This window comes from Pseudophryne corroboree, chromosome 7 (genome assembly GCF_028390025.1).
Source record: "Pseudophryne corroboree isolate aPseCor3 chromosome 7, aPseCor3.hap2, whole genome shotgun sequence".
Lineage (NCBI taxonomy): Eukaryota > Metazoa > Chordata > Amphibia > Anura > Myobatrachidae > Pseudophryne > Pseudophryne corroboree.
The window spans coordinates 218,291,494-218,314,666 of NC_086450.1; the positions used below are offsets into that span (position 1 = coordinate 218,291,494).

General features: G+C 40.6%; 1 protein-coding gene across 1 annotated transcript in view; it reads right to left on the bottom strand.

Moving 5' to 3' along the window:
- Nucleotides 1–23,173, bottom strand: part of CNTNAP5 (contactin associated protein family member 5) — a 737,066-nt gene that overhangs the window by 128,141 nt on the left and 585,752 nt on the right. The window contains exons 14-16 of the mRNA XM_063933980.1: nucleotides 13,807–13,957; nucleotides 5,350–5,477; nucleotides 5,053–5,223 (exon numbers count right to left, since the gene is read on the bottom strand). Coding sequence (XP_063790050.1) covers nucleotides 5,053–5,223; nucleotides 5,350–5,477; nucleotides 13,807–13,957 — 450 coding nt within the window. The remainder of the gene's footprint in view (nucleotides 1–5,052; nucleotides 5,224–5,349; nucleotides 5,478–13,806; nucleotides 13,958–23,173) is intronic.

Sequence of the window (23,173 nt, forward strand, 5' to 3'; positions counted from 1 at the left end):
GTGTGGTGTAATGTGAATTTTGGCTTTATACTGTATGACATAATGTGAATTTCAGCTCATACTGTGTGGCATAATGTGCATTTCGGCCCATACTATGTTGCATAATGTGAATTTTGGCTGATACTATGCTGCATAATGTGAATTTTGGCTCACACCATGAGGCTTAATATAAATTTCAGCTCATACTGTTTGGCATAATATCAATTTTGACTCATACTGTATGGCATAATGTTAATAAGGGACACTACTGTCAGTAGCTGGTGAGCATGGGGACATTAATATGTCATACTGTAGTATTAAAGAAAATCATAAAAAAATAAGGCAACAGAAACTCTTCTGAGAACCAAATCGATGAACAGTTAGGAAAAAAGTAAACTGTCCCATTCAGAGGCGGAACTACTGGCGGTGCAACCAGTGCGTTGCACTGGGGCCCGCTGGGGTAAAAGGGCCCACAGCCGCCCCCATTACAATGAGTCACATTGACTCACTGTATTCTGCGGGTAGCGCTGAGCCCGCCGCCAGTGTTGCTCTAGTGGCCGGAAGTGACAGGGTCCCGGCCAGAGCAGGAGGAGTGTCCGGTCCGCTCTTCTCTCTCCGCCTCTCCTCGGCTGCTTGTGTTACTGTACGGGCCTGCTCTCCCCCTCGGCTCCTCCCCCCAGCTTTCCTAGTGCGGCTCATGACATGGTGGGGCTAGCTGAATGCCTACATATCAGGTACTGTACTGCTGCATATCAGCCGCCCCAACTTCATATGACAGCTTCCCCCCCCCCCCCTCAGCACAGTCACACCTCCCGTCATCTCTCACCCGCGCTTCTCCCGGCTGCGAGGATGTCTGGATCTTTGAATAGGCTGGATGACTGCGTGCTGTAGTGTATGGGGGGTGGGGAGGGAGGGAGGGAGAGAGAGAGGAGGGGTGTTGTCTGGGCGCTGTAATGTATGGGGGGGTGTTGTCTGGGTGCTGTAATGTACGAGGGGGGTGTTGTCTGGGTGCTATAGGGTATGAGGGGGGGTGTTGTCTGGGTGCTGTAATGTATGAGGGGGGGTGTTGTCTGGGTGCTGTAATGTATGAGGGGGGTGTTGTCTGGGTGCTGTAGGGTATGAGGGGGGGTGTTGTCTGGGTGCTGTAGTGTATGAGGGGGGGTTGTCTGGGTGCTGTAGGGTATGAAGGGGGGATGTTGTCTGGATGCTGTAGTGTATAAGGCGTGTCTGGGTGCTGTAGTGTATGGGGGGTGCCTGGGTGCTGTAGTGTATGGGGGGTGTCTGGGTGCTGTAGTCTATGAGGGGGGTGTCTGGGTGCTGTAGTGTAGGAGGGGGGGTTGTCTGGGTGCTGTAATGTATGAGGGGGGGATGTCTGGGTGCTGTAGGGTATGAGGGGGATGTGTCTGGGTATTGTAGTGTATGGGGGGATGTGTCTGGGTATTGTAGTGTATGGAGGGGATGTCTGGGTGTTTTAGTGTGCGAGGAGGAGGTGTCTTTGCTGTAGAGGTAATAGTACTGTATGGTGGTGGGTGTTGGTAGTGAATGAAGGGCCAGGGGGATTATCGGAGTGCTGCAGGGGAGTTGGTACTAGTAAATGATGAGACGTGTGGCTGGGCAGGCTATTGGTGGTGAATGAAGATGGGTGATTGGGTGCTTCTGGTGTTTTGTTGGTGAATGTGGGGAGTGTCTGGGTGCTGCTGGGGTGTTGGTAATGAATGTGTGTGTGTGTGTGTGTGTGTGTGTGTGTGTGTGTGTGTGTGTGTGTGTGTGTGTAGGTGGAGGGCACCAATCACTATTTTGCCTCCATATTTCTAGGAGGGCACAAATTTATAGTTTGTTAGGGGGGTGTTGTATACCCTAGCACCGTCCCTGCGCCCACCCCCTGTATCATTCAGGCTGCGCTGCAGAAGAGGAGCAGCCAGCAAGGTGAACGGCAGACTAGCTGCACATAACAGGAATCGAATGAATTACCAACAAGGAGGACGAATAGGAGGAGTGAAGCAGAAGAGGATGGGGGCGTTGACACCATGGTGGCTGCTGCAGGACTTAGGAGTCAGGAGCAGCAGGATGACCTAGGCGCCCCAGCCCCACTGGCCCTGAGGCAAAGGAAGGATGGAGGTCCGGTCAAAAGTCCTGGGAAAGCTCAGGTACTGTGTATCAGTGTGTTGTGTTGTGTGGCCTGGAACGGTTTGTGGTAGATACAGTATTTGCAGATTTCAATTTTCACTGATGCTTTTTGTATAAATCTATTTATTGTAGGATCGGTTAGTGTACTGTAATGGTTAACATTACTGCCTCACAGCACAGAGTTCATGGTTTTGATTCCCTCCGTCACCCTAACTGTGTGGAGTTTGTATGTTTTACACGTACTTGTGTGTGTTTCCCCTGGCTACTTCGGTTTCCTCCCACAATCCAAAAATATACTGATAGGTTAATTGGCTCCCAACAAAAATAAACCCTAGTATATGTGTGTACACAGGCAGACTAGATGGGCCAAGGGGTGCAGCAGCGGCTGCAGTGAAAAGGGGGCAGGGGGGGGGGGAGGGAAAGCATATTGTTGCACCTGGGCCCTCCACTCTGTAGTTCCGCCACTGGTCCCATTAAATTGTCAGGACTGTATATGGCATCTATTGGAATGAACTGGCAGAGTACATATGTTCTGCAGGGCCATCTTAATGTATAGGCACACTGGGCAGCTACCCCATGATTCTAGAGGCCTTAGAGCTGGGGTGGGCTGGGCTGGGGAGCATCTACCCCCTGGGCTTGGGCCACTGGAGCTTCTTATGAGGAAGGCAGAGAATTCTGCACAACTATACTGATTGTGAATTACACTCAGTCAGATCAGCCAGGTAGCATTCTCTACCTGCCTTACAGCCTGCAGCCAGACAGTGAATGGCTATCAGCAAGCTAATTGGTGGATGGCTGGAGCTATCCACCAATCAGAGTGTGACAGCCATTCACTGTATGGAAGCATGTGGAGAGACAGAGCATGACTGCAGAAGGGGTAATTTATGATTTATTTTTTATTTATTCCCAGGAATGGGTGGATAGAGGCCACGGTACTTCACTTTGTCTGGAGCCTAGAATTCTATTAATATGGCCCTGATGTTGTGCAGATATTTAGATACTGTAGGTATGGAAATGTATGAAATCTTTATGCAGCGAATGCAAGGGAGGAACAATGAGATTCTGGATGATAAAGATTTGAAATCAATATATTCAGTTCCTGTAAGAAAACAAATCTATTTAATATCTGGTTACAGCATACCAACTAATCTACTCATCCAATGTGTTTACTTCAATCTCTATTGCATTAGTGCTTTGTTGCAGCAGAAATGTAATAGGAGTTTTACCCTAAATTGATGGGGTGTCTGAGCTGTTCCTTCAGTCATTAAGTGATGTATCTTTCTCTGGGACCATACGTCTGCTGAGAGAAATATCTCCTGCTAGGCAACTCGTCTGTAGAGAATTGTCTCAGGAAGGACTTCAGGCAACAAACTCATCTGCATCTTTTAAAGATGTGTCCTCTTCTGTTGTGGAATCGTGGGGCATGTGCGTATGCATGCTTCGCTATGCATACACTGCAATAGGCAATATATAGAAATAATGCTTGGCCATGGAGGAGTTAATATTATTTAAGAGTTCTCTAGCTTATTATTTTGTTTCTGAAAAGTTTGGGCCTATATGGCAAGTTGCAATGAGTAATTAGAGTTTTCATTTATGGCTGTTTATTTTATTTAAAATTTTATGTCCACAAAAAATGAGAAAACCAATTGAATTGGATTTTGATGTGCAATTATCATTGTATCAATCCTCATTATGAAGTAATTAGCTTTCATCAAATGTATCATTTATTTAATGAGTTTGAGGGCCTCCAGGCCCCCTTTTATTGCATCCTGCACCAGAGTTATCTTAATGAAACTTTGCTTTGCAGTTTTTCTGGGCAAACAAAAAGTTATTATTCAAGTTATCATTCTTGATCTCACTTCTATCTATCTATCTATCTATCTATCTATCTATCTATCTATCTATCTATCTATCTATCTATCCATCTATCTATCAATACATTGTTTCTGATCTTAAACATTGCACTTCTTATTGGTGCTAATGAACTTCTAACACCAAGTAATGCCTGCTTAATTGTGACTGTAAAAAGGGGAATATATATTTTAAACAATGTTATCTCCTATATAGCACCTGAGCAAATCACAGGAAAAGGTTGGTCTCCTCTGTCCTCGGTCTCTGTGATAGTTATAAAATTTCATCAAATACTCCAATCGACCACAAAGTCTCTGTATTCATTTCCCATGCACCAATTTTTGTTGTATTGGGAAAGATTTGTCATTTGTTATAAAACTGATTCAGTAACATAAATATTATGGGGAAAAATAATAATTATTTGCATGTCTTTCCCTAGCTTACTGCATATAAATGTACTACAATTCAGTCTACATTTTCTTGTGGGCCATTATTTGCATTATTATACTGTGTATTTTAATGTTCAAATCATACATATGCAAAATTGAAATTAAAAGTAAGATGTATGAAGTTTGCTTTAAATCGAAATAAGTTTGACACCACACTTCTAAAGCATCAGGGTGAATGGAGCTTCACATTACTTCTCAGAGTTATTGTCAATGTTTGTATGCTCTGATTAGCCTTATGATGGCTTAGCTCTTTTCAATTTAGGCTTGCTTATACAGAATGTGACTATGCAGTATATAGTAAGTCTAAGTACTCTGTGCTGCTTTCAACATTCTATGGCTCTTTCAAATTTGGAGAATGGATACAACATAAATACGTTTTACTGTATCACCAAAATGAACGTATATTGTTTAGGGGCCTTAAATTATGGAATTTCTGGTCTGTGACTGTCCACAATTACAATACAACTAATGAATTCCCGGAACTGGATGGATGGTTAGGTGTAAACTGCATTCCATTCCACAGTCATGTATTGATATAATCCTTGATCTCTCCATGTTAGCTTTCACACAGATGACACCTACAATGCAGGACAGTTACAGTATATATAAAAACTTAGAATAAAAAAACAGGACTTAAAATACTTACACACTAACTCGATTCTTATCACGTCCCTCAACCCGATGTGTTCCAGAAAGATGCCGGATGAGGTGGTGGTTTTGAAGAAGAATGATATGTCGGTGCTGAACTCGGAGTGGAAGGTTGGGAAGTACAAGTAGGAAGCCATTGTGGAGAAAGAAGCAGAATTCCAAAAGCTTCCTGCAAGAAAACAATATTCTCTTTCCACAAACTTATGTTTGCAAAGATTCCTCCTAGATTTCATGATTCAAATTAGGGAAGATGTAGGGATTATGTAGGGATCATGTATGGATTATGCATACTCACTGTCACCATAGCAACGTAATGGACCCACTTTCCAGGCCACTTCTGAGCCTGGCCTGTTTGTGTCAGTAATCATAATCTGAGAGACTGGTAAGTGATCTTTAAAGGTCAGGAATCCAGTGTCATTTGTCCTTAGGAAAAAAAATACAATGTCCAACTGATTACATTATATTTTTTACATAGCACTGATTGCAGAGCACTGATTGCAGTTTTACTTATTAATGGTTTCATCGATCTCAGACCTGTGTTTATGACAAACATGTTTAAATTATTTTACTGTATTTGCTTTCCATCTGAAGTCATATACTGGGAGATTGTGACCGATTTAAGACTGCCCCTTTGTGTGGTTATATCTGTAAATGTTCTGATGTGTTTTATTCTGTAGTCCGGGTACATTTATACTTTAATAATTTATTTCTCCATCTATGATCTCCATATCTGAACCTAATACTTTTACTGGAGTTATAGTAAATTGAGTTGTCCTATGCAGACAAGTGTTCTGCTACGGTCACTTGGTGCCAGGTTACAAGTTTCTCTATCTCAGTACCCTGTTTCGACAGAGAGCCTGCAATACAGCATAAATCAGTATTACAGCAGTACCAGTATTTTAAAGTGCACATAATTGCTGTGAATTTAAGAGACTATTTTCCAATTTTAATTCTAATTGGCCACAGATACATAGCAAAAAGGGGTGGTCTTCAGGTTGCCGACTGTCGGGATCCCGGCGCACAGTATACCGGTGCCGGAATCCCGACAGCCAGCATACAGACACTTTTTCTCCCTCGTGGGGGTCCACGACCCCCCTGGAGGGAGAATAAATAGCGTGGCACGCGAAGCGCGCCACCATGCCCGCAGCATGGCGAGCGCAGCAAGCCCGCAAGGGGCTCATTTGCGCTCGCCACGCTGTCGGTATGCCGGCGGTCGGGCTTCCGGCGCCGGTATGCTGGTTGCCGGGAGCCCAGCCGCCGGCATACCATATTACACCCAGCAAAAAGACCAACAATCTGAATCAGCATCCGATGGGGAGCCAACAGATGTACTGTGTACTGTGTAATACAACCATTTTAAAAATGACCAACCTGACTGTCACTCACTTCACAAGAAAATAATGAACTCATTAGGCAAGTAGAATTTGTTTTCTACACAGAATAAAATATAAGAAAGAGACCATTAATAAACCATCTGAAGGGTTTATGAAGCCAATTGTTTGGAGTTGCTCCAAAGCTTGACTTGATCAGGTAAAATTGTGTGTTACTGCAAATATACGAATGTATGACTTTAATGCCAATGGTAAAGATAAAAAATATTAGTTAAATAAAAGTAGAATAAAAGTGTTATTATTGAATGTACTTGTGTGGCATGCACATGACACACCTCATAGAGGGGCAGATGTACTGTATTAAGCCTGGAGAAGTGATAGAGCAGTGATAAGTGCAAGGTGATAACACACCAGCCAATCAGCTCCAATATGTAAATTAACAGTTAAGAGCTGATTGGCTGGTGCGTTATCACCTTGCATTTATCACTGCTGTATCACTTCTCCAGGCTTAATACATCTGCATCAAAGTTTGCCTACACACAGTGGGCCAGGCAATATTAGTGATAATGGACATTAAATATCAAACAGGTAGAAAATGCAGGTCCTTGGAGATGTATCAAACCTTGGAGAAAGATATAGTACTAACCAATCAGCGTCTGTCATTTTACATTCTGTATTTTGAAAGCTGTATATCTCTCCTCCAGAGTGATGGCAGAGTCATATATGGAGGATGGGGGAAGGAGGGGGGTAATATGCACACCACAGACATTTAAAAAAGTAGTTCTAAATAACAGGTAACTATAGCAATGTCATCACCTCTATAAGTGCACTCAATTCAGTTAAAAGCATATTTGAAGTTATTCCGAATACTGATGACTGATTTTCAGAATTCACATAAACTCAGCAAGAGGCACGGTGAAAACATTAGAAATAGAAAGACAAATTGCTTCTCCACTATTCATATATATTATTTATAGAGAGTGTCTAAATACTCTGCTAGTTGTGGGTTCTGCTCCTAAGAGCTAGCAATCAAAGTGTTTCGTTTCAGATTTTCTTTCATATATATTGTAAATATAAACATAAATGAGTGGAATGTGTAATTTTGTGATACCAAGGGACTTACTGTAGAAATTGGACTACATTTACAGACACTTTAAAGAAGCAATTTCTAGGAATAAATGCAGTATGTTCTAATCTGATGGAATATAAACCATTTTAATAACTCAAATAAAGAATCACAGCTTCAAGCACACTGATCAGATGGTCTCTGGTCTAGGACTTGTCTGTAAATCTTTTATTCAGTATTTTTTTTTTTTTTTAAGTAATTTGTTACTTTTGTATCATTGAAGATTTTTATTTTCTCCTAGTTGTCATTTTCAAAGACTGGAGCATATGAAAAGCCTCTTTATGTTAAAAACAAATTATACGATAAATAAATTATTTGAATTCATACAAACTCTTTTATGTTCTCTAACAACATAAAAATATCAAATATTTTTAGGTAGTATTAAAGCTGCACTGCCAACCATGCAATTGATTTTGCTAAGCTTACCCCTATCCTAATGAGAATCACACTCTATCCTGGCACCTGCAGGTCTCAAAACACAGAATGTTAACTGGTGCGTGCACATGCACGCATGTATGTGAATGTGCATGCGTGTGCGTGCATGTGTGTGAGTGTGCATGCGCGTGTGTGTGCATATGTGTGTGTGCATGCGCACATGCGTGTGCAGGGAGAGTCTATCACAAACCACAATTCTCTTGATGGAGAAGTCTGCTATGGTAAATGGTTGTGCAACTTTAAATGTTTGGAAACACTATGGGGGCAATTCAATTGTTTTCAGCTTTTTTCCCCTGTCTTAACGGGAAAGTACAGACACCCAAACAATTGTCAGGACTTGTGTTTGGGGGCCCATGCATATTGTGCATGTCACTCCCAAACAGGGTTTAGCCGCGTAAAACGACTAAACCCGTCTGAAGTCCTGATTTGGACGTCCAATTTTCCATGGACGCTGAAAGTGCGACTTAGCTCCCATTTCTTTTCGCACTTCAGGAGGCCGCAAGAAGAAATGTCAGCCCCCATGGCTAACGGTCATCTAAATGGAGCAACAATTGAATTGCTCCATTTTACACCCTTTAGTGGCAGATGCAGTTTAAAACAACTGAATCAGCTAGCAAAAAAACCTTGCATCTGGTTAGCAGCGTGCCTGGAACAGCATCTTGAAGCCTGTATCGCTGATGCAGTGCCACTTGTAGTGTCCCTTGGATGCTCTAGAAATGCATACTGCAGCCTATGCAGTTTTGAGGATACTCCAAACAGTGGTGTTCTTCCCTGTGGCTGGTGGCTCCGCCCCCACAGCATGACACCATGTGCTATGGCGGCATGGCTGGCAAAGGGCACCGTAAAGCCATGTTACAGTGCTGGATGGCACCATACCGACACAGTTGTAATGTTACTTAAGTGTCAGCATCCTAACTTTAAACATTATGCTTTATCTTTATGTTTAAATGTATAATGCTGACAATGTTAAAGTGCTTTAATTAACATTACAACCGCATTGGCATAATACCATTAGCATTCCGCTTTTGACATTTTCCCTGCCGACATAGTAATTGTTCATGACACATATGTGTTTCACAGCCACTAATTGATGTTTGCTTATATTACTGATTGAAAGACTATACGAAGATTTATTTTATTTTTATTTTATTGATTTTATTTTTAGATCTATAGTAAATGTTGCTGTCTCTTATATAGGTGCCTATCTTCTTTGATGGTGTGTGCAAAATTCTGTATATTTAGAAAGCAAGATAATGATTTGTAGACAAAGCTAAGGAACGTGGGATTGTTGCTTTATTATTTTCCACTTTGGGTACTTGTGGCCCTTCTATAAGAAAATGATGAGGCATCCATCATTATGGAGCCCATAGAGGTCTTGGCCAAGCGACACCACAGAACACTTTTTTTCTGCTCTCTACAAAAAGAGGCCTATACATTATTCCTAGAATTAGGTGAACAATTATATTTGATCAGTTACTGTAAGAACTAAGTATTGTACCTATTCATTAGTGATGAAGCATTGCACCTATTCATTATACAGGTAATGCCAGTCCAGATGCGTTCTGTTCACCAATACAATACTATGTGGAGCTAAATTCATCAAGGTGTTTGACTGCAGGAACTGACGCCAGTGTTTGTTACCAGAGCCCTGTTGCTTCCTATGGGATGGAGGATTTAGATCCCTTCGAATCCTCTGGCCCTGCGCCCCCTCCAGCAGTCTACATGTATGAATTTCTCCACTTCCAGCGGCAGAATAAGCAGTGTTAGGGCTTGCAGGATTAGCTGCTTTTCAGAGCAGATGTCTCTGCATCAGAGCAATGTCTACTGTATTTTTGGGTCTGTCACCGCAATTTCGTGTTGAGTCATATTATTGATTTGTATGGGACAATCACAATGTTTAATGAATAGATTAAAAGATCCCTAAACCGCATAAGTTACACAGTGTTTTTCACTCTCTTCACTAAAACACATGCATTTACCACTAAACCTGACAAATTACAAACTGTCACTCTATGCGCTTCAAACTAATACCCCTTTCACATCGCAAATGCCCGTTCCCATCCGGGAATTGGAAATGGGTCCTTCCCAGTAGCCATAGCAGCGGAGGCAGAGCCAGAATCATGGTCGGGGACGAAGGCGACGCTGGGAGATGAGCTCAACTCTGCACCACCTCTCACTATGTAGTGAATGGATCCCGGGTCGCATCAACCTGGCAACCCATTCACACTGCCCCTGACCCGGTATTCAACCTGGGAATAACAATGCTTTATTCCCTGGTTCAATTGCCTGGTAAAGGCGACCTGGGAATTCGCCATGGGCCCTTTCACACCACACAGTGACCCGTGTCAACCCAGCAATATACCGGGTTGATACCGGGTTATTTGTGCGGTGTGAAAGGGGTAATGCATAATGCACATGGGGGGTCATTCCGAGTTGTTCGCTCGCTAGCAGATTTTAGCAGCATTGCACACGCTAGGCCGCCGCCCTCTGGGAGTGTATCTTAGCTTAGCAGAATTGCGAACGAAAGATTAGCAGAATTGCGAATAGAAATTTCTTAGCAGTTTCTGAGTAGCTCCAGACCTACTCACAGATTGCGATCTGCTCAGGCCATTTTGTTCCTGGTTTGACGTCACAAACACGCCCTGCGTTCGGCCAGCCACTCCACCGTTTCTCCAGACACTCCCGCAATGTTCCCTGTCATGCCTGCGTTTTTCCGCACACTCCCAGAAAACGTCCAGTTTCCGCCCAGAAACACCCACTTCCTGTCAATCACACTCCGATCACTTCAACGATGAAAAATCTTCGTTCGGACGTGAGTAAATCTACTAAGTTTTGAGCTAAAATACTAACCGCATGCGCACTGCGCATTTTTGCCTTAATCGCTCCGTTGCAAAAATCGGCAACGAGCGAACAACTCGGAATGACCCCCTTAATGCATGTGTGCAGGGGTTATTTCACTAACCTTTTATTGTTACCTGATTCTTAAATAATAGAAAGCTCCCGTTTTGACCCTGGTCCATTATTTTTCTTCTGTGTCTTAGATTTAAAATATCACTATAAACTTAGTCTATGCTTTTTCCTTTATGACAGTACATAACTTGTGCATACAGTTAGTGGCCCTTTAAGTACATGCTGTGCAGTTTTCAGATGAACTCACAACATTTCCTCTGGGGATCGTAGTCAGACAATGAACGTTGTTCTGCCTCTCTAAGCTCTTGGTTTTATCAGAAAAAAAAAAACAGCAATTTCTTTTTTTCTCGTGATCATTCTACTGGTTTTTATATGAGAACGCAGTCAAAAAAGCACACACGTCCCACAATACCCTGAAGTCTTGCAGTCAGCAGGCAGGCTACATATTCCAAATCTCTGCATGACACAAAATGCAAAAGTCATTTTGAATCAGGAGGTCAAATGAAGCAGCGACAGAACTCAGTTACTGAGCAAAAATGAAGTGTGGTTCATTGCAAGAGGTAAATTAAATGTCTGTTTGTTTTCACACTAACCACAAAAGAAGATTATATTATGTCTAACAACAAGCAGAGGAATTACTTCTGAAAATAGCTGCCTATTTATAAAGTGATCCCTGATAACGGTGAATAGGCTGTCCAACTCCAGGTCTATCATTGATGGTCTCTCTCCATGTTTGGTTTACATTCATGGCAGGAAACCATCATGGGAAACCATTTACAGAGGCTGGAAGCAGGATCAGCAGATGGTAGGTCAATCAGGGAAGGGGGAAGTCCTTTGTGGTTCTCATAGGGGGCAAAGTTTATCTCCATGCCCCCAGGACCAGGAGAATCACTGGATCTCAGCCATGGTTGGTAAAACCATCAATGGTTGTTAACAATGGTCATCCCTACAACAGGTTAACAAAAAATTTGGGCCAGGTAGCCATACACAGTTGCAGTAGTGATACAGGCTCAGACCACTTACAAGTAAGGGTTAACTCACCTCTTTGCTGGCCAGTCTTTGCAGATGTGTGCATGCATGAGCTGACATGAGCAGTAGAACGGAAAGCCTAAAAGTAGGCTTTAAGTTCAACTAACAACTAACATGGGAAAACATTTTTTATATAAAATACATGTAATTTATTTGAAATTAAAACATATTTTCAAAATGTTATTAAATAAAAAAGCTTTCTTCTAAGATGATTTTAATCTGTTCTGTGCAATATTTGTTTAACATGTTCCCCATGCATATGTATGTAGTGCAACGTCACCAATATCTTATAATAAAATAGAAAGTTGTGCTCAATGTCTGCGATTATATGGTTAGACTAAAAACAAATTACATAATATCCACTTAAATACCAAGAGAGGCAAAATGTCATTTCTTACTATAATATGTATTTGTAATGCCCCTAAAATGCTAGGAGCAATTTTTCATAAAAAAACAAAAACCATCCAGTTCTAATCCTGACCACCTGCTAAATAACATAATTTATTACAGAGATATAAATGCATTATTAATGTATAGCAAAATAAAAGTACGTGTGCAAAAGCTGCAGGCTAAACAATACAACCCCAATTAACAGATACTGGAGATACAGTATAATCGCATATAATGGTACTGTATAGTTCATACCATTCAGGCCTTCGGGATTAATTAGTAATACATATTAAAGTGTGCTATTGATTTCTGATGCTTAAATCAAGTAATTTTTCACAATTCAGCTAATTGCCTTTTTTAACTGCAAAAAGGGGTAATACAATTGAATATACATCAACATACTAGGCGAGATGTAATAGCGTCCAAGATTGTCGGAGATGCGGAATGCCGCCCTATCTCGGATGGTTTTTTAAAGCGGTAGTCATTTACAAGGTATGGTTTTGCCCTATAAATGACAGCCGCTTTAAAAAACGCCAAGCTCATCTGGCATACTGCACCTCTGGCAATCATGTACGCTATAACATTTCGCCTGTAGTAGTCATTCTGTAGAGCAAAATTGTAAACAGAGATGCTACTAAAAATGCAATTTGTTTGAAATTTTAATTTCCAATGGCAACAAACATGTCTGTTAAAAATCATTCAAATTTTCTATTTAAGCTTAAACATGCTTTATAGGGCCTTTTTCATTTTGTTGGTGGAATGGGGACAGAGATAAGAGAGAAATGGGGGTAGGGGACAGAAATGGAAGTGATAGATGAGAGTCAGACAAACAGACCGGTGTGCCAAATACTTTACATTAATGAGAATGCATCTTTCATATTATTACTTTAATAGGAGTCACATTATTTCAGTGATAGGACTGGTTCCTGAATTCCTCTACGGTGTGTAGGTGGAAAGCACAATTTGAGATGCATTTACTTGCAATTTATGTAAAAATGTTTACACAATTTTATTGTCCTTCTAATATTGTACAAATTGGATAATTTTCAGATAGAGAATCTGTTAAACTGGGTACACACTAGGCGATACGTCATCCGATCCCGCAGATAGGACCAACCTATCTAGCACATCGTCTAGTGTGTACCCACTATTGCAAGCCGCCGCGGGTCATTTGCCGGACTGTCCCATCAGACGTGCTGTGCACCTACGAGATGATCCAGCAAATGACGGGATGCAGGGGAATGTGGTAATGCGGGGTATTCAATTGTTTGAAAAGTCAGTTGGGCGTCTGTTTTTTCCTATCTAATAGACAGGAAAAAACAGACACCCAACCAACTTTTCAAACAATTGAATTCACCCCTATGAATGATATATTGCACGGTTGCATGATATATCGTTAAGTGTGTATCGGATGGCTGATGTATCATTACAGCAGTTGTCCCATCAGCCAGGTTACAAACATCATTTAGTGTGTACCTGGCTTTAAATATGTAAGCATTTCTATATCTTGTTGACTTCAGTTTAATCTTACCACTCAAATTTGTCAGCGTCACAGTTGCAGTAGTGCCTCATGTCAATGCAGTTTTCCTCTAAACCACAGGCACACTGTCCTGGCAGCGATCCACCCCAATACGTGTGTCTCTCATTGCCTCTCCCGAACCACCATGTGTATGGAGCTCCATCTGCAAATATTCCAATACACAGCCATGTTAACCTGGAAACTGGAAACGTCAGGCATGACCAGAATATACAAATGTGGAAGATAATGTTGCTTTAAACAATGAGTTGCTCTGAAATTAACATTAAAGTAAAAGTGCATTCATAATCTACTAGCTGGTGAAAACAACAATATTCCTGTCCAAAAGATGCTTACTTTAAAAGTTACCACTTGTAAAAGCCAAGAAGGATGGTGTGGTCAGTTTGTGCATTGTTGCAGTATGCACTTGATAGTTAATTATATATTGGCAGGAAAAAGCAGTATAACAGCACACAGCATCTTTTGCACATGTCTTTGGTCTTTCAGCTCTCTTGTATAGCTCTAAAGCTTTGGAGGAACCTGTCATTTACACTTTGTTGTGGGTAGAGAGGACCAAAAGTTTTGCCATTTTTGTTTATGGAATTTGACCTTAGGTACAGTATTCTCAGTCCTACCTAAACCATGACAGAATGAATGCCTTGACTGTTGTAATCCTAACTGTATTCATAGCCTATAAATTCTGCTAATATTTGTAAATACAATGAGAAATGGCAGAACTCGAATATTGTATTACCAGAATAATGTGCCTCTGCAAATTCTGCCACAAAGCACAATTCACTGGCAATTTCTCTAGGGGCTAATGCAGTCAAAACTTTCAGTGTATTCCCCATATGTTTCAAGCTTTGTAAAGCAAAAACTTTCCAAAGCTTGTGATTGAAATGGGTTGCCTAATAAAAAACTATGAGCTTTTCACTCAATATTCCAAGAAAGGGATCCAATTGAATCCCTCCCATTGTGCCCCTTTGCTTGCGAATGGGCTGGCCAAAGGTTGCGCAATGAATCTCAGGTTATAAACTCAAAAGTCCTCTAATCGCAAAGAACAGTTGTTATCAAAAGACTGTATTTTGTGATTTATATTGCATTTGTACATGCATATGGCATCACTAAACACTGCATTTGTTCACTGATGGAATGTATCACAAAACCCTAATTTTAGTTGCATCCCTCCCTAGTTTTGTAAATTGTGTATTTTCCCACTATAGAACTTAAAGGTCCAGATGTACTAAGCCTTGAAAAGTGATACATTTCACGGTGACAAAGTACCAACCAACCAGCTCCTGTCATTTTTGAAACCCAGCTTGTGACATGGCAGTTAGGAGCTGATTGGCTGGTACTTTATCACCATGACATTTATCACTTTTCAAGGCTTAGTACATCTTGCCCAAATAATTAATAGCTGTTTACAGTGAAAATGCACTAGGAAAAGTTATTGTGAATAAGACTTTAGAACTATCAAAGTTTAGCTAAATAATATCCCAGAGTAACTTTTAGTTTATTCTTTAGCATGAAAATAATTTTGTATCTTAAAGCTGCAATAAGCAGAGAGATGACACTTTGCAGATTAAATATTCACAGATTTCAGTGAGTGGCATTCAGACATCTGTGGTATAAAGAGATTAGTCATTACACACACAGGGGCATGACAAGAGAACTGGATGAAAGCTATTTTCTTTTTATTTACTAATCAACTATGCATTTCACTTTTTGTAACAATTCACCCATTGCACTTGTCCTATAATGTCATACATATTTCCTGTATTGTATCTTGTTAATATTTCCTTTTCATAAGAAATGTGCAGAGGAAGATTTATGGGCAAACTCAGAGTGTGGTCAGTGTTTTTGTTTGTTTTTGGTGGAGAAGGTGGGATGTTACATACGCTGAACTACTCCACTGCGTCAATACATCATTTCTGCATTAACTTGTCATTATGCAATTGTGTTGTTTACTTGATTTGTTTTTATTTTTTTAGACAGATATATGTATCTATTTTAAAACATTATTTCTTTGTTTATTTTAACTGACTCTTTTGAATAGAATTCAATGTAAACAGGAGGCGCAGAGCATGAGGGACATGGCTGTGGTGGCACAACAGACCTGGGAAGAGGGCATAAGATGTGTATATGGATCTGCAGTGTTTCTTAACACTGGGGCATCTACAGTGTGATTGCACCATTCTGCATTAACAACAGCAAATTTCAGAGTACAGGGAAAATGTCTCCAGTAGAAGAAAAGACTGCTCAGTGCAATGGAGGTGAGAACGGAATTCAAATGCTCACAATTGTTGATTGTAGCAGCCTTGGAAAGGCAATGTCAAACTATTTTACTACACAGACCTCATTCTCCCACTCATTCAATACCCATTCACTGCTGAGTGGTTGTGATGGCCAGGCTCAATAGATTATGAATCACCACTTATTTGCAACCATTGTACAGTAACAATTGTATACACCCACTGCACAGTGCATTTCTTGTTGTTGAGCCTCTCTTGAAAGAATTTAAATGGTTGACTTCATGGTACAAACTAGGATAAACGGAAATAAAGAAAAAACTATTTTACCATATTTAAAATTCAAAAATTATCAATGAAGGGATTTATGTGATATTCTGATCTAAAGAGTATATTAACTAAGCAGTGGGTTTGCAATGTCCTGCAGATTACCGGTGTGTTTGCAATCCACAAATTTACTAAAGCCAAATCTGATGGGAATCCATGAAAAATACAGATTTTAGAACACAATAGAACATTACTGTAGCTAACCATTGATGTTATTTGAAGTTTAAGAGTATTGCGTTCTGCATAAATCCGGCGGGTTTAAAAACAGCTGCAAAGCCAGAAGCAAAACTGCCCAAATAATAGACCTGCCTCTATCAGGTGAGTTGGTGTCAAGCACTGCAGAGGTGCTTACATAAAAAAAATGTGCCTCCCACACCCCCATATGATAACCAGCCCTAGCCTTTGAGCCTAGGCTGGTATTGAAAAATAACCAACAATAGCCTGACTCAGTCAGGGTTGTTGACATTATTGCAGGGGGACCTCTGCCATAATGGCAACCAGCTTTTGAGTGGAATCCTTAGGTTAGTGGGGACCCACCATAAATTGGGTCCCCCCTCCCCAAGGACAACCAGGGCACTTCTCCACACCCTAGGGGCTTTGGGTGAGGAGGTACTCCATTCAATATTCATGAACTGGAGGAGTCACTTCCTCTTTGGTCCTTGTAGCATCCCGATAAACAAAAATACACCCGTACTGCTCCTCTTGTAGTTGTGTTGTGAATAAGAGGTCACTCAGGGACACACTGCTTAGAAATGGAGCCTCGCTGATTGGTCAGTTTGAGTAGCACTAAGCTTGGAGCAATCAGTGCAGCCCCATTAATTCTTATAGAGATTATTCCTGATGGAGTTCTCATTCATGATAAGGCTTCCAGAGGAGCAAAAGTGGTGTTTTTTTTTAGATTTGCCCAAATTTGAGATGCTACAGGGACAGAAGAACACATGATCCCTTCAGTTTGTGGATAATAAATTGTTAAATGAAGGTTGTCTTTTGTATAATGTTTTTATTTTAACAGACGTAGTATAGGTGCCAGCATGCTTGATGTCCAAGTCTGCTGTCTAATATGGTTTGCAAAGTACCATCATGCCCTGGCAGGCTTGATGGGACCTCTACTCCATCTGTCAAAAACAATATTATTTATACTTTACTATAATTATTACCTCTGCACTCAAGGGCCTGGACTTATGGAGAAGAGCCCTGATGGTTGTCATTGAGAAGGTAGGACCCCAGTTTTTGGGATTCCCTATTTCCCTAAGAATTCCAGCCCCTATTTTTCAATACCAGCAAAATCACATCGTTATGCCTTTTACAGGTGTGTATTAAGATAGAAGAGAGCCTGGGCGCTGACTCCATCCATGCCGCCTCCACCCTAGTCGGCAGGACAATAGTAAGCACTAGTAGTTTCTGGGGCTATGCTTACTGCACATGCAAAAGTTTCTGGGTAAATGACGCAGTGCCAGTTTTTCTGCCAAATTTTAAACTGTGTATGTGCAAAACACCTTTTTCCCGATGATCTGTGCAGTGCTGGAACTGCAGAGGTGTGACTCTGGAGAGGTGAATATTGAAGAAGCGGGGGCAGGGTGTGCTGGACCCAGGGACTCATGTGCACCCATTATAGATATGCTGCTCATCTTAGATAATCTTTTATAACCCACTTAGTATTTTATGTCTAGTGTACTTGTTTCACGGCTAACACTATGCTGCATTCTCTGCCCCTCCCTTCCTTGTGGTTGACTCCTTCTTTCCTTTTTTTCCCCTCTCTTTTTTCTATGTTTTTTGCTTGTTTATTGTTATAGTACATGTTGTAGTACAAAAATAAAATTAAATATATTTTAAAAAAAACTGGGAACCAAAAGAGTGTGTGACATAGATCAGCTTCCCAGCAGCTAAATAATTTGCCAGACATTGGCAATGATAGAACAATATAGGGTGATTAGTAATTAAATGTTGATGTATTCACAAAACAATGCAGATAATAAATATATTGACAGTTTGCACAGTCATTATTTAAATGAAGAGTATCATTTACATATTAATTACTGTATAAACCAAAGTAATTGCACATTAAAAATGACCCAACATCACCTCCTTAGCCATCTGAAAAACTGATCCCATACTCTGTACACTGCCATTGTCAAAACCATTAATCATTTCCTGAATGGTGACAATATGTATTGTTTCGAGACCCCTGAGTGAATTGAAAGTATCTAACTTTTAACCATGTTTCCCATCCTATAAGTGTATTTTTAAAAAAAAAGTTCTTTAGCACATAGCTTTGATCCTGGTTTACAGAGACTAAAACAGCAGCAGCCACATCATTTTATTAATGTGAACAAGTGAATAGGTCCAAGAAGTCATCACTTTGATTTTTCCATCTGATAAGCTGATTTTCAGATATTTGTATTCATGTTTTATGATATAAAATCAATATTTAAAATGATCTTCTCTGCAGCACTATGGGTAAGCTTTGAATTGTATAGCCACATGGAGCCTAATTCAGAGGTGGGCACTCATCGTGTCTTCGTATGCAGCGGATATGAGAGGATATACAAATGTCCCAGCCTCTATCTTTTATACACAGGCGCCGTCCGCCGGCTTTTCAGATCCACCGATTGGTTACAAAGACACAGCATCAGACCATTGGATCTCTGAACAACCCAATGCATGCTCGGAATGTCTATCACAAGTAAGATACCGGGGGCCAGTACTGCTGTGTAAGAATATGCAGTCGCTGGCTACAACACATCCCTGAAATGAGCAAGACACGTCAGCATTTCAGTTGGCACACACATGTCTTTCTAATTGTCAATCACTCTACATCTACACTAAAAAGCAGTTTTTTTTATCCAGAACAACGGTAGATAGATCTGAATGAGAAACAAGATACTTTTCAAGCAGAGAGCAACAGAAAATCAATAGCAATAAAAAAGATACTCTAGTAATCACTGTCAGACTGGGGCATAAATGGCTTATCGGGGGAATGCAGTAGTAGGGGCTCATGCTTATGGACGTGGCCAGCCACCACAGAGGCTTGGCTAACAATTAGACATTGCATTGTCAGGACCCCTTGATATATATATATATATATATATATATATATATAGTAAATACTGCTAATATAGGTGTGTCTCTTCAGTCTGTTGCTGCAACTGTGGCATAGAGTTACGTATGCATAGCATACACAATGCTATATACTGAAGTGAAAGGTAGATTCTCATGGCGAGGCACTCGCAATGCGTATACTACGCTGTGCCATACTGTGTATGCATCGCAGTCCCGCTTCAGCTCGCTGCTAAAAGCAGCAAGGCTGTAGTGGGACACATCTGTACACGCATTACAATGTACCAGATTCATCATTTAGATTAGTCTTGTGCAGTATAATTTACCATATGTATAATGTATAATTGGAATGCACAGCCTGGAACCTGATCCCTAGAGGAAGGGGTGGGCCGCCAGGCAGTGAGTCCCACTGGAGTCTTCCCCTGTACCCTGGTGGCCGTCTGACCCTACTAGTGATATTAATGTGAGGGTTTTAAATAAAAACAATTATGGATTTCCATACAACTCAAGAAATCTAGTGACTGAAAATGAAGTAGCATTAAACATTGTGGTCACTGCATCTGAGTTTGAATTCATTTCACCCTTTAATTCACTATACCCTTTAATACTTGACATGACACCAGTGGGTAGAGTTACTATACATTTACCCGAGTAGTTAACGCCAATGTAGTCTTCTGGATGCAGTCCACAATAGTTACCAGGAGAGGGATCCATAGGATCCTTCCCCAGCAATGGCCACCTGCACTTGCATGATCAGAACACTGCATCTAAAACCCGATAATTAATAAATACGGCCCCAAGGGTTTTGAAGAACATTTAGAAACTTTACAAGGCCTTTGAATTTTGTTACTGCAGTATTTGTAAAGCACTGAGTACATCCATATCCAAATAACTGATCATAAGATTATATTATAAAAATAATTGGCATATAATTTGCACAGGAGACTGACCCATAACTGCCTCAGCATTTACTATTTGTGCAGATAAGTCTTATGTTTATTTTTTATTAGGATACATATGAGTCTTATTTTAATAGATTGTATTTTGTTTTAATTTTTGTGTATTGCTTATTGAAGCAATCTGCAGAGATCTATATCTATATAGCTGGCTCTGCTGCCATGTCCATTATTGTTGTTGTTGTTTTTATTGTTGTTATAACACTTATCGCAAACGTTTCCCTTAGCCATACATTTCTGAACATACAGTACATCTGCAGTACACATATTAGTATAGAGACCAGTGTGATTTTCAATTATTCATCTTTTTTTTTTTGTATAATTAGCACATATTATAATCTCTTCCAATGGGACAAGAGCATCTCTCCCATGGTGCACGGCAAGCAGAAATCCCTGTGAAGTTCTGCGTCTTTAACAGCACTTTGAGAGAATATAATCAAGGCTAATTAATTCAGTGCCTAATTAACAAGGAACAGAATGCTAAAGTTTTAGTCTTTCATTTACCGTAAATTAGCTACCAGAACTACTGTACATTAATAACACATCTAACCGTGGAATAGATTGCTGGTGCAGGATAATACATAATAATTCCAAAATAAAATGAAGAAATGTTGTCAATATACTATAAACTTTTCTGTTTTCACTGGGACTCTATAGGTTCAGTGGCATTAGGATTAAATAAGGAATACATTCTGTCTCCTATTATATGGTTCACTTAAGGTTTAAACTGCTCTGAGCTTTTTTCCAATTTTACTCTCATGATTGCACAAGACTCAGTTACTAAAACACTCTTTTCAAATTGGTTTAAGGGTGAGATGTAGAATAAACACATGGTGCAGTCACTGCTCTGTATTTCTGGGCTAATATCAGATTCATGGAGGAGTGTGGAATCTGGATCCAGTGGATTTAATAACAGTGAAATAGGAAACGGTTGTTAGGTAGACACAGCTTAGGTCGACAGTCATTAGGTCGACCGCTGAAGGGCGACATGCATTAGGTCGACATGGTCAATATGTCAACATAGTCATTAGGTCGATATGTACTAGGTTGACAGGTTAAAAGGTCGACATGAGTTTTTCACTTTTTTTGGATTTTTCCATACTTGACAATCCACGTGGACTACGATTGGAATGGTAACCTGTGCCAAGCGCTGCGGTAGCGGAGCGAGGCACCTAGCCCGAAGCACGGCGAGTGAAGCGAGCCATGAGAGGGGACACGGTGCACTAATTGGGGTTCCCTGTCACTTTATGAAGAAAACGACACCAAAAACAGTCCAAAAACTCATGTCGACCTTTTCACCTGTCGACCTAGTACATGTCGACATAATTCCCATGTCGATCTAGTGCATGTTGACCTTTAGTAGTCGACCTAATGAATGTCGACCTAAGTTGAGTCAACCCAACGACCCATACCCAAACTAATCTCTAAAGTTATCCTATAGTAATATGTTATTTGTTAGACGATACCTGGCAGTTTTCAATAAGCTGCATTCCAGTTCCTACAGTATCAACAGCCAGGAGTTTATTTATTTATTTTTTGTCCTTATCCCCCATCTGATTTTATTACAGAAAAATAGCCACAGAGGTTCTGAGAGGGCTAGAAATTAGGATAATATGCTTCTGCATTATGTGCATGGAAAATAAGGGATCTACTCATCTGAGTGCAGACTAGTATGCACAGTGGCAGAGCAGAACTCTATGCTGCTCTGTGCCAGCCCATTCCCGTACGATAGGGTAGTGCCGCTGGAAGTAGATCTCTGCTCCTATGGTTGGAATGAAACTATGGTACACTTGCACAATCCCTATACTAAATACCAAAGATATATAAAAAATTATTCATATTTTGCTTATGTTCAACTCTGTATAGCCCACAAACGTGTCAAAACTTGAAATTCCATCAATGAACTGTGCCTTTGGGCAAGATAAAGGTGGTTATTCAATTAGCTATGACAATTTCAGAGCCATTGAACTCACCCCCTGCATATTCAATTGTGGACCGTTTTTTCGCATGTTTTTAAGGCATTTTCACCAATGCCTTTTCACTTCTTCTTTTTTAGTGAAAAGGCAAGAGGCGAAAAATGCCTCAAAATCATCGAAAACAGCATGCGTTTCTCCCTGCCAGGTGCGAAAACACGTGGATTCGCTGATCCACATGTTTTTAGCTCTGCTGAATTTTTCGCCTAGGTGAAAAAACGGCCCTGTTATTGAATAGGGCAAATCCCGATTCACACTAAAAATAGCGAAAAGTGAAGTTTTTTCACCTAGGTGAAAAAAAAGTGAAGTTGCCCAGAACAAACAATAAATCCGCTTTTAAATGTCATTTTGTCTCTCTCACAAGGTTTGATACATTTCCCCATACAGTATGTAAGAATGCTCAATTACAGTCCAATAACAGAAAATGTGCATGTTGCCCGTACATGCACGTGCGCAGTTCCGGAACATGTGCAAGTGCAAGAACACACAAGATATGCTCCATCAACTCGCAAGTGTTCAACTCTGCATAAGCCCTATTGAGAGTTGAACACTATTCCTGAGCTGAAAGTTTATGTGAAGGTTATGTTATTCTTTGTACAGCACTGCTTAATGTGTTAGCATTATTTAAATAAACAATAACATTAACAGTTTTGATAGTTTTTGCTGTCCTGCCAGCAACAAGGGTTTATAAATGGCTATACTATTATAAATTAGAATGTAGTACAGAATATAGGGGGTCATTCCGAGTTGATCGCTCGCTAGCAGTTTTTAGCAGCCGTGCAAACGCATAGTTGCCGCCCACGGGGGAGTGTATTTTCCC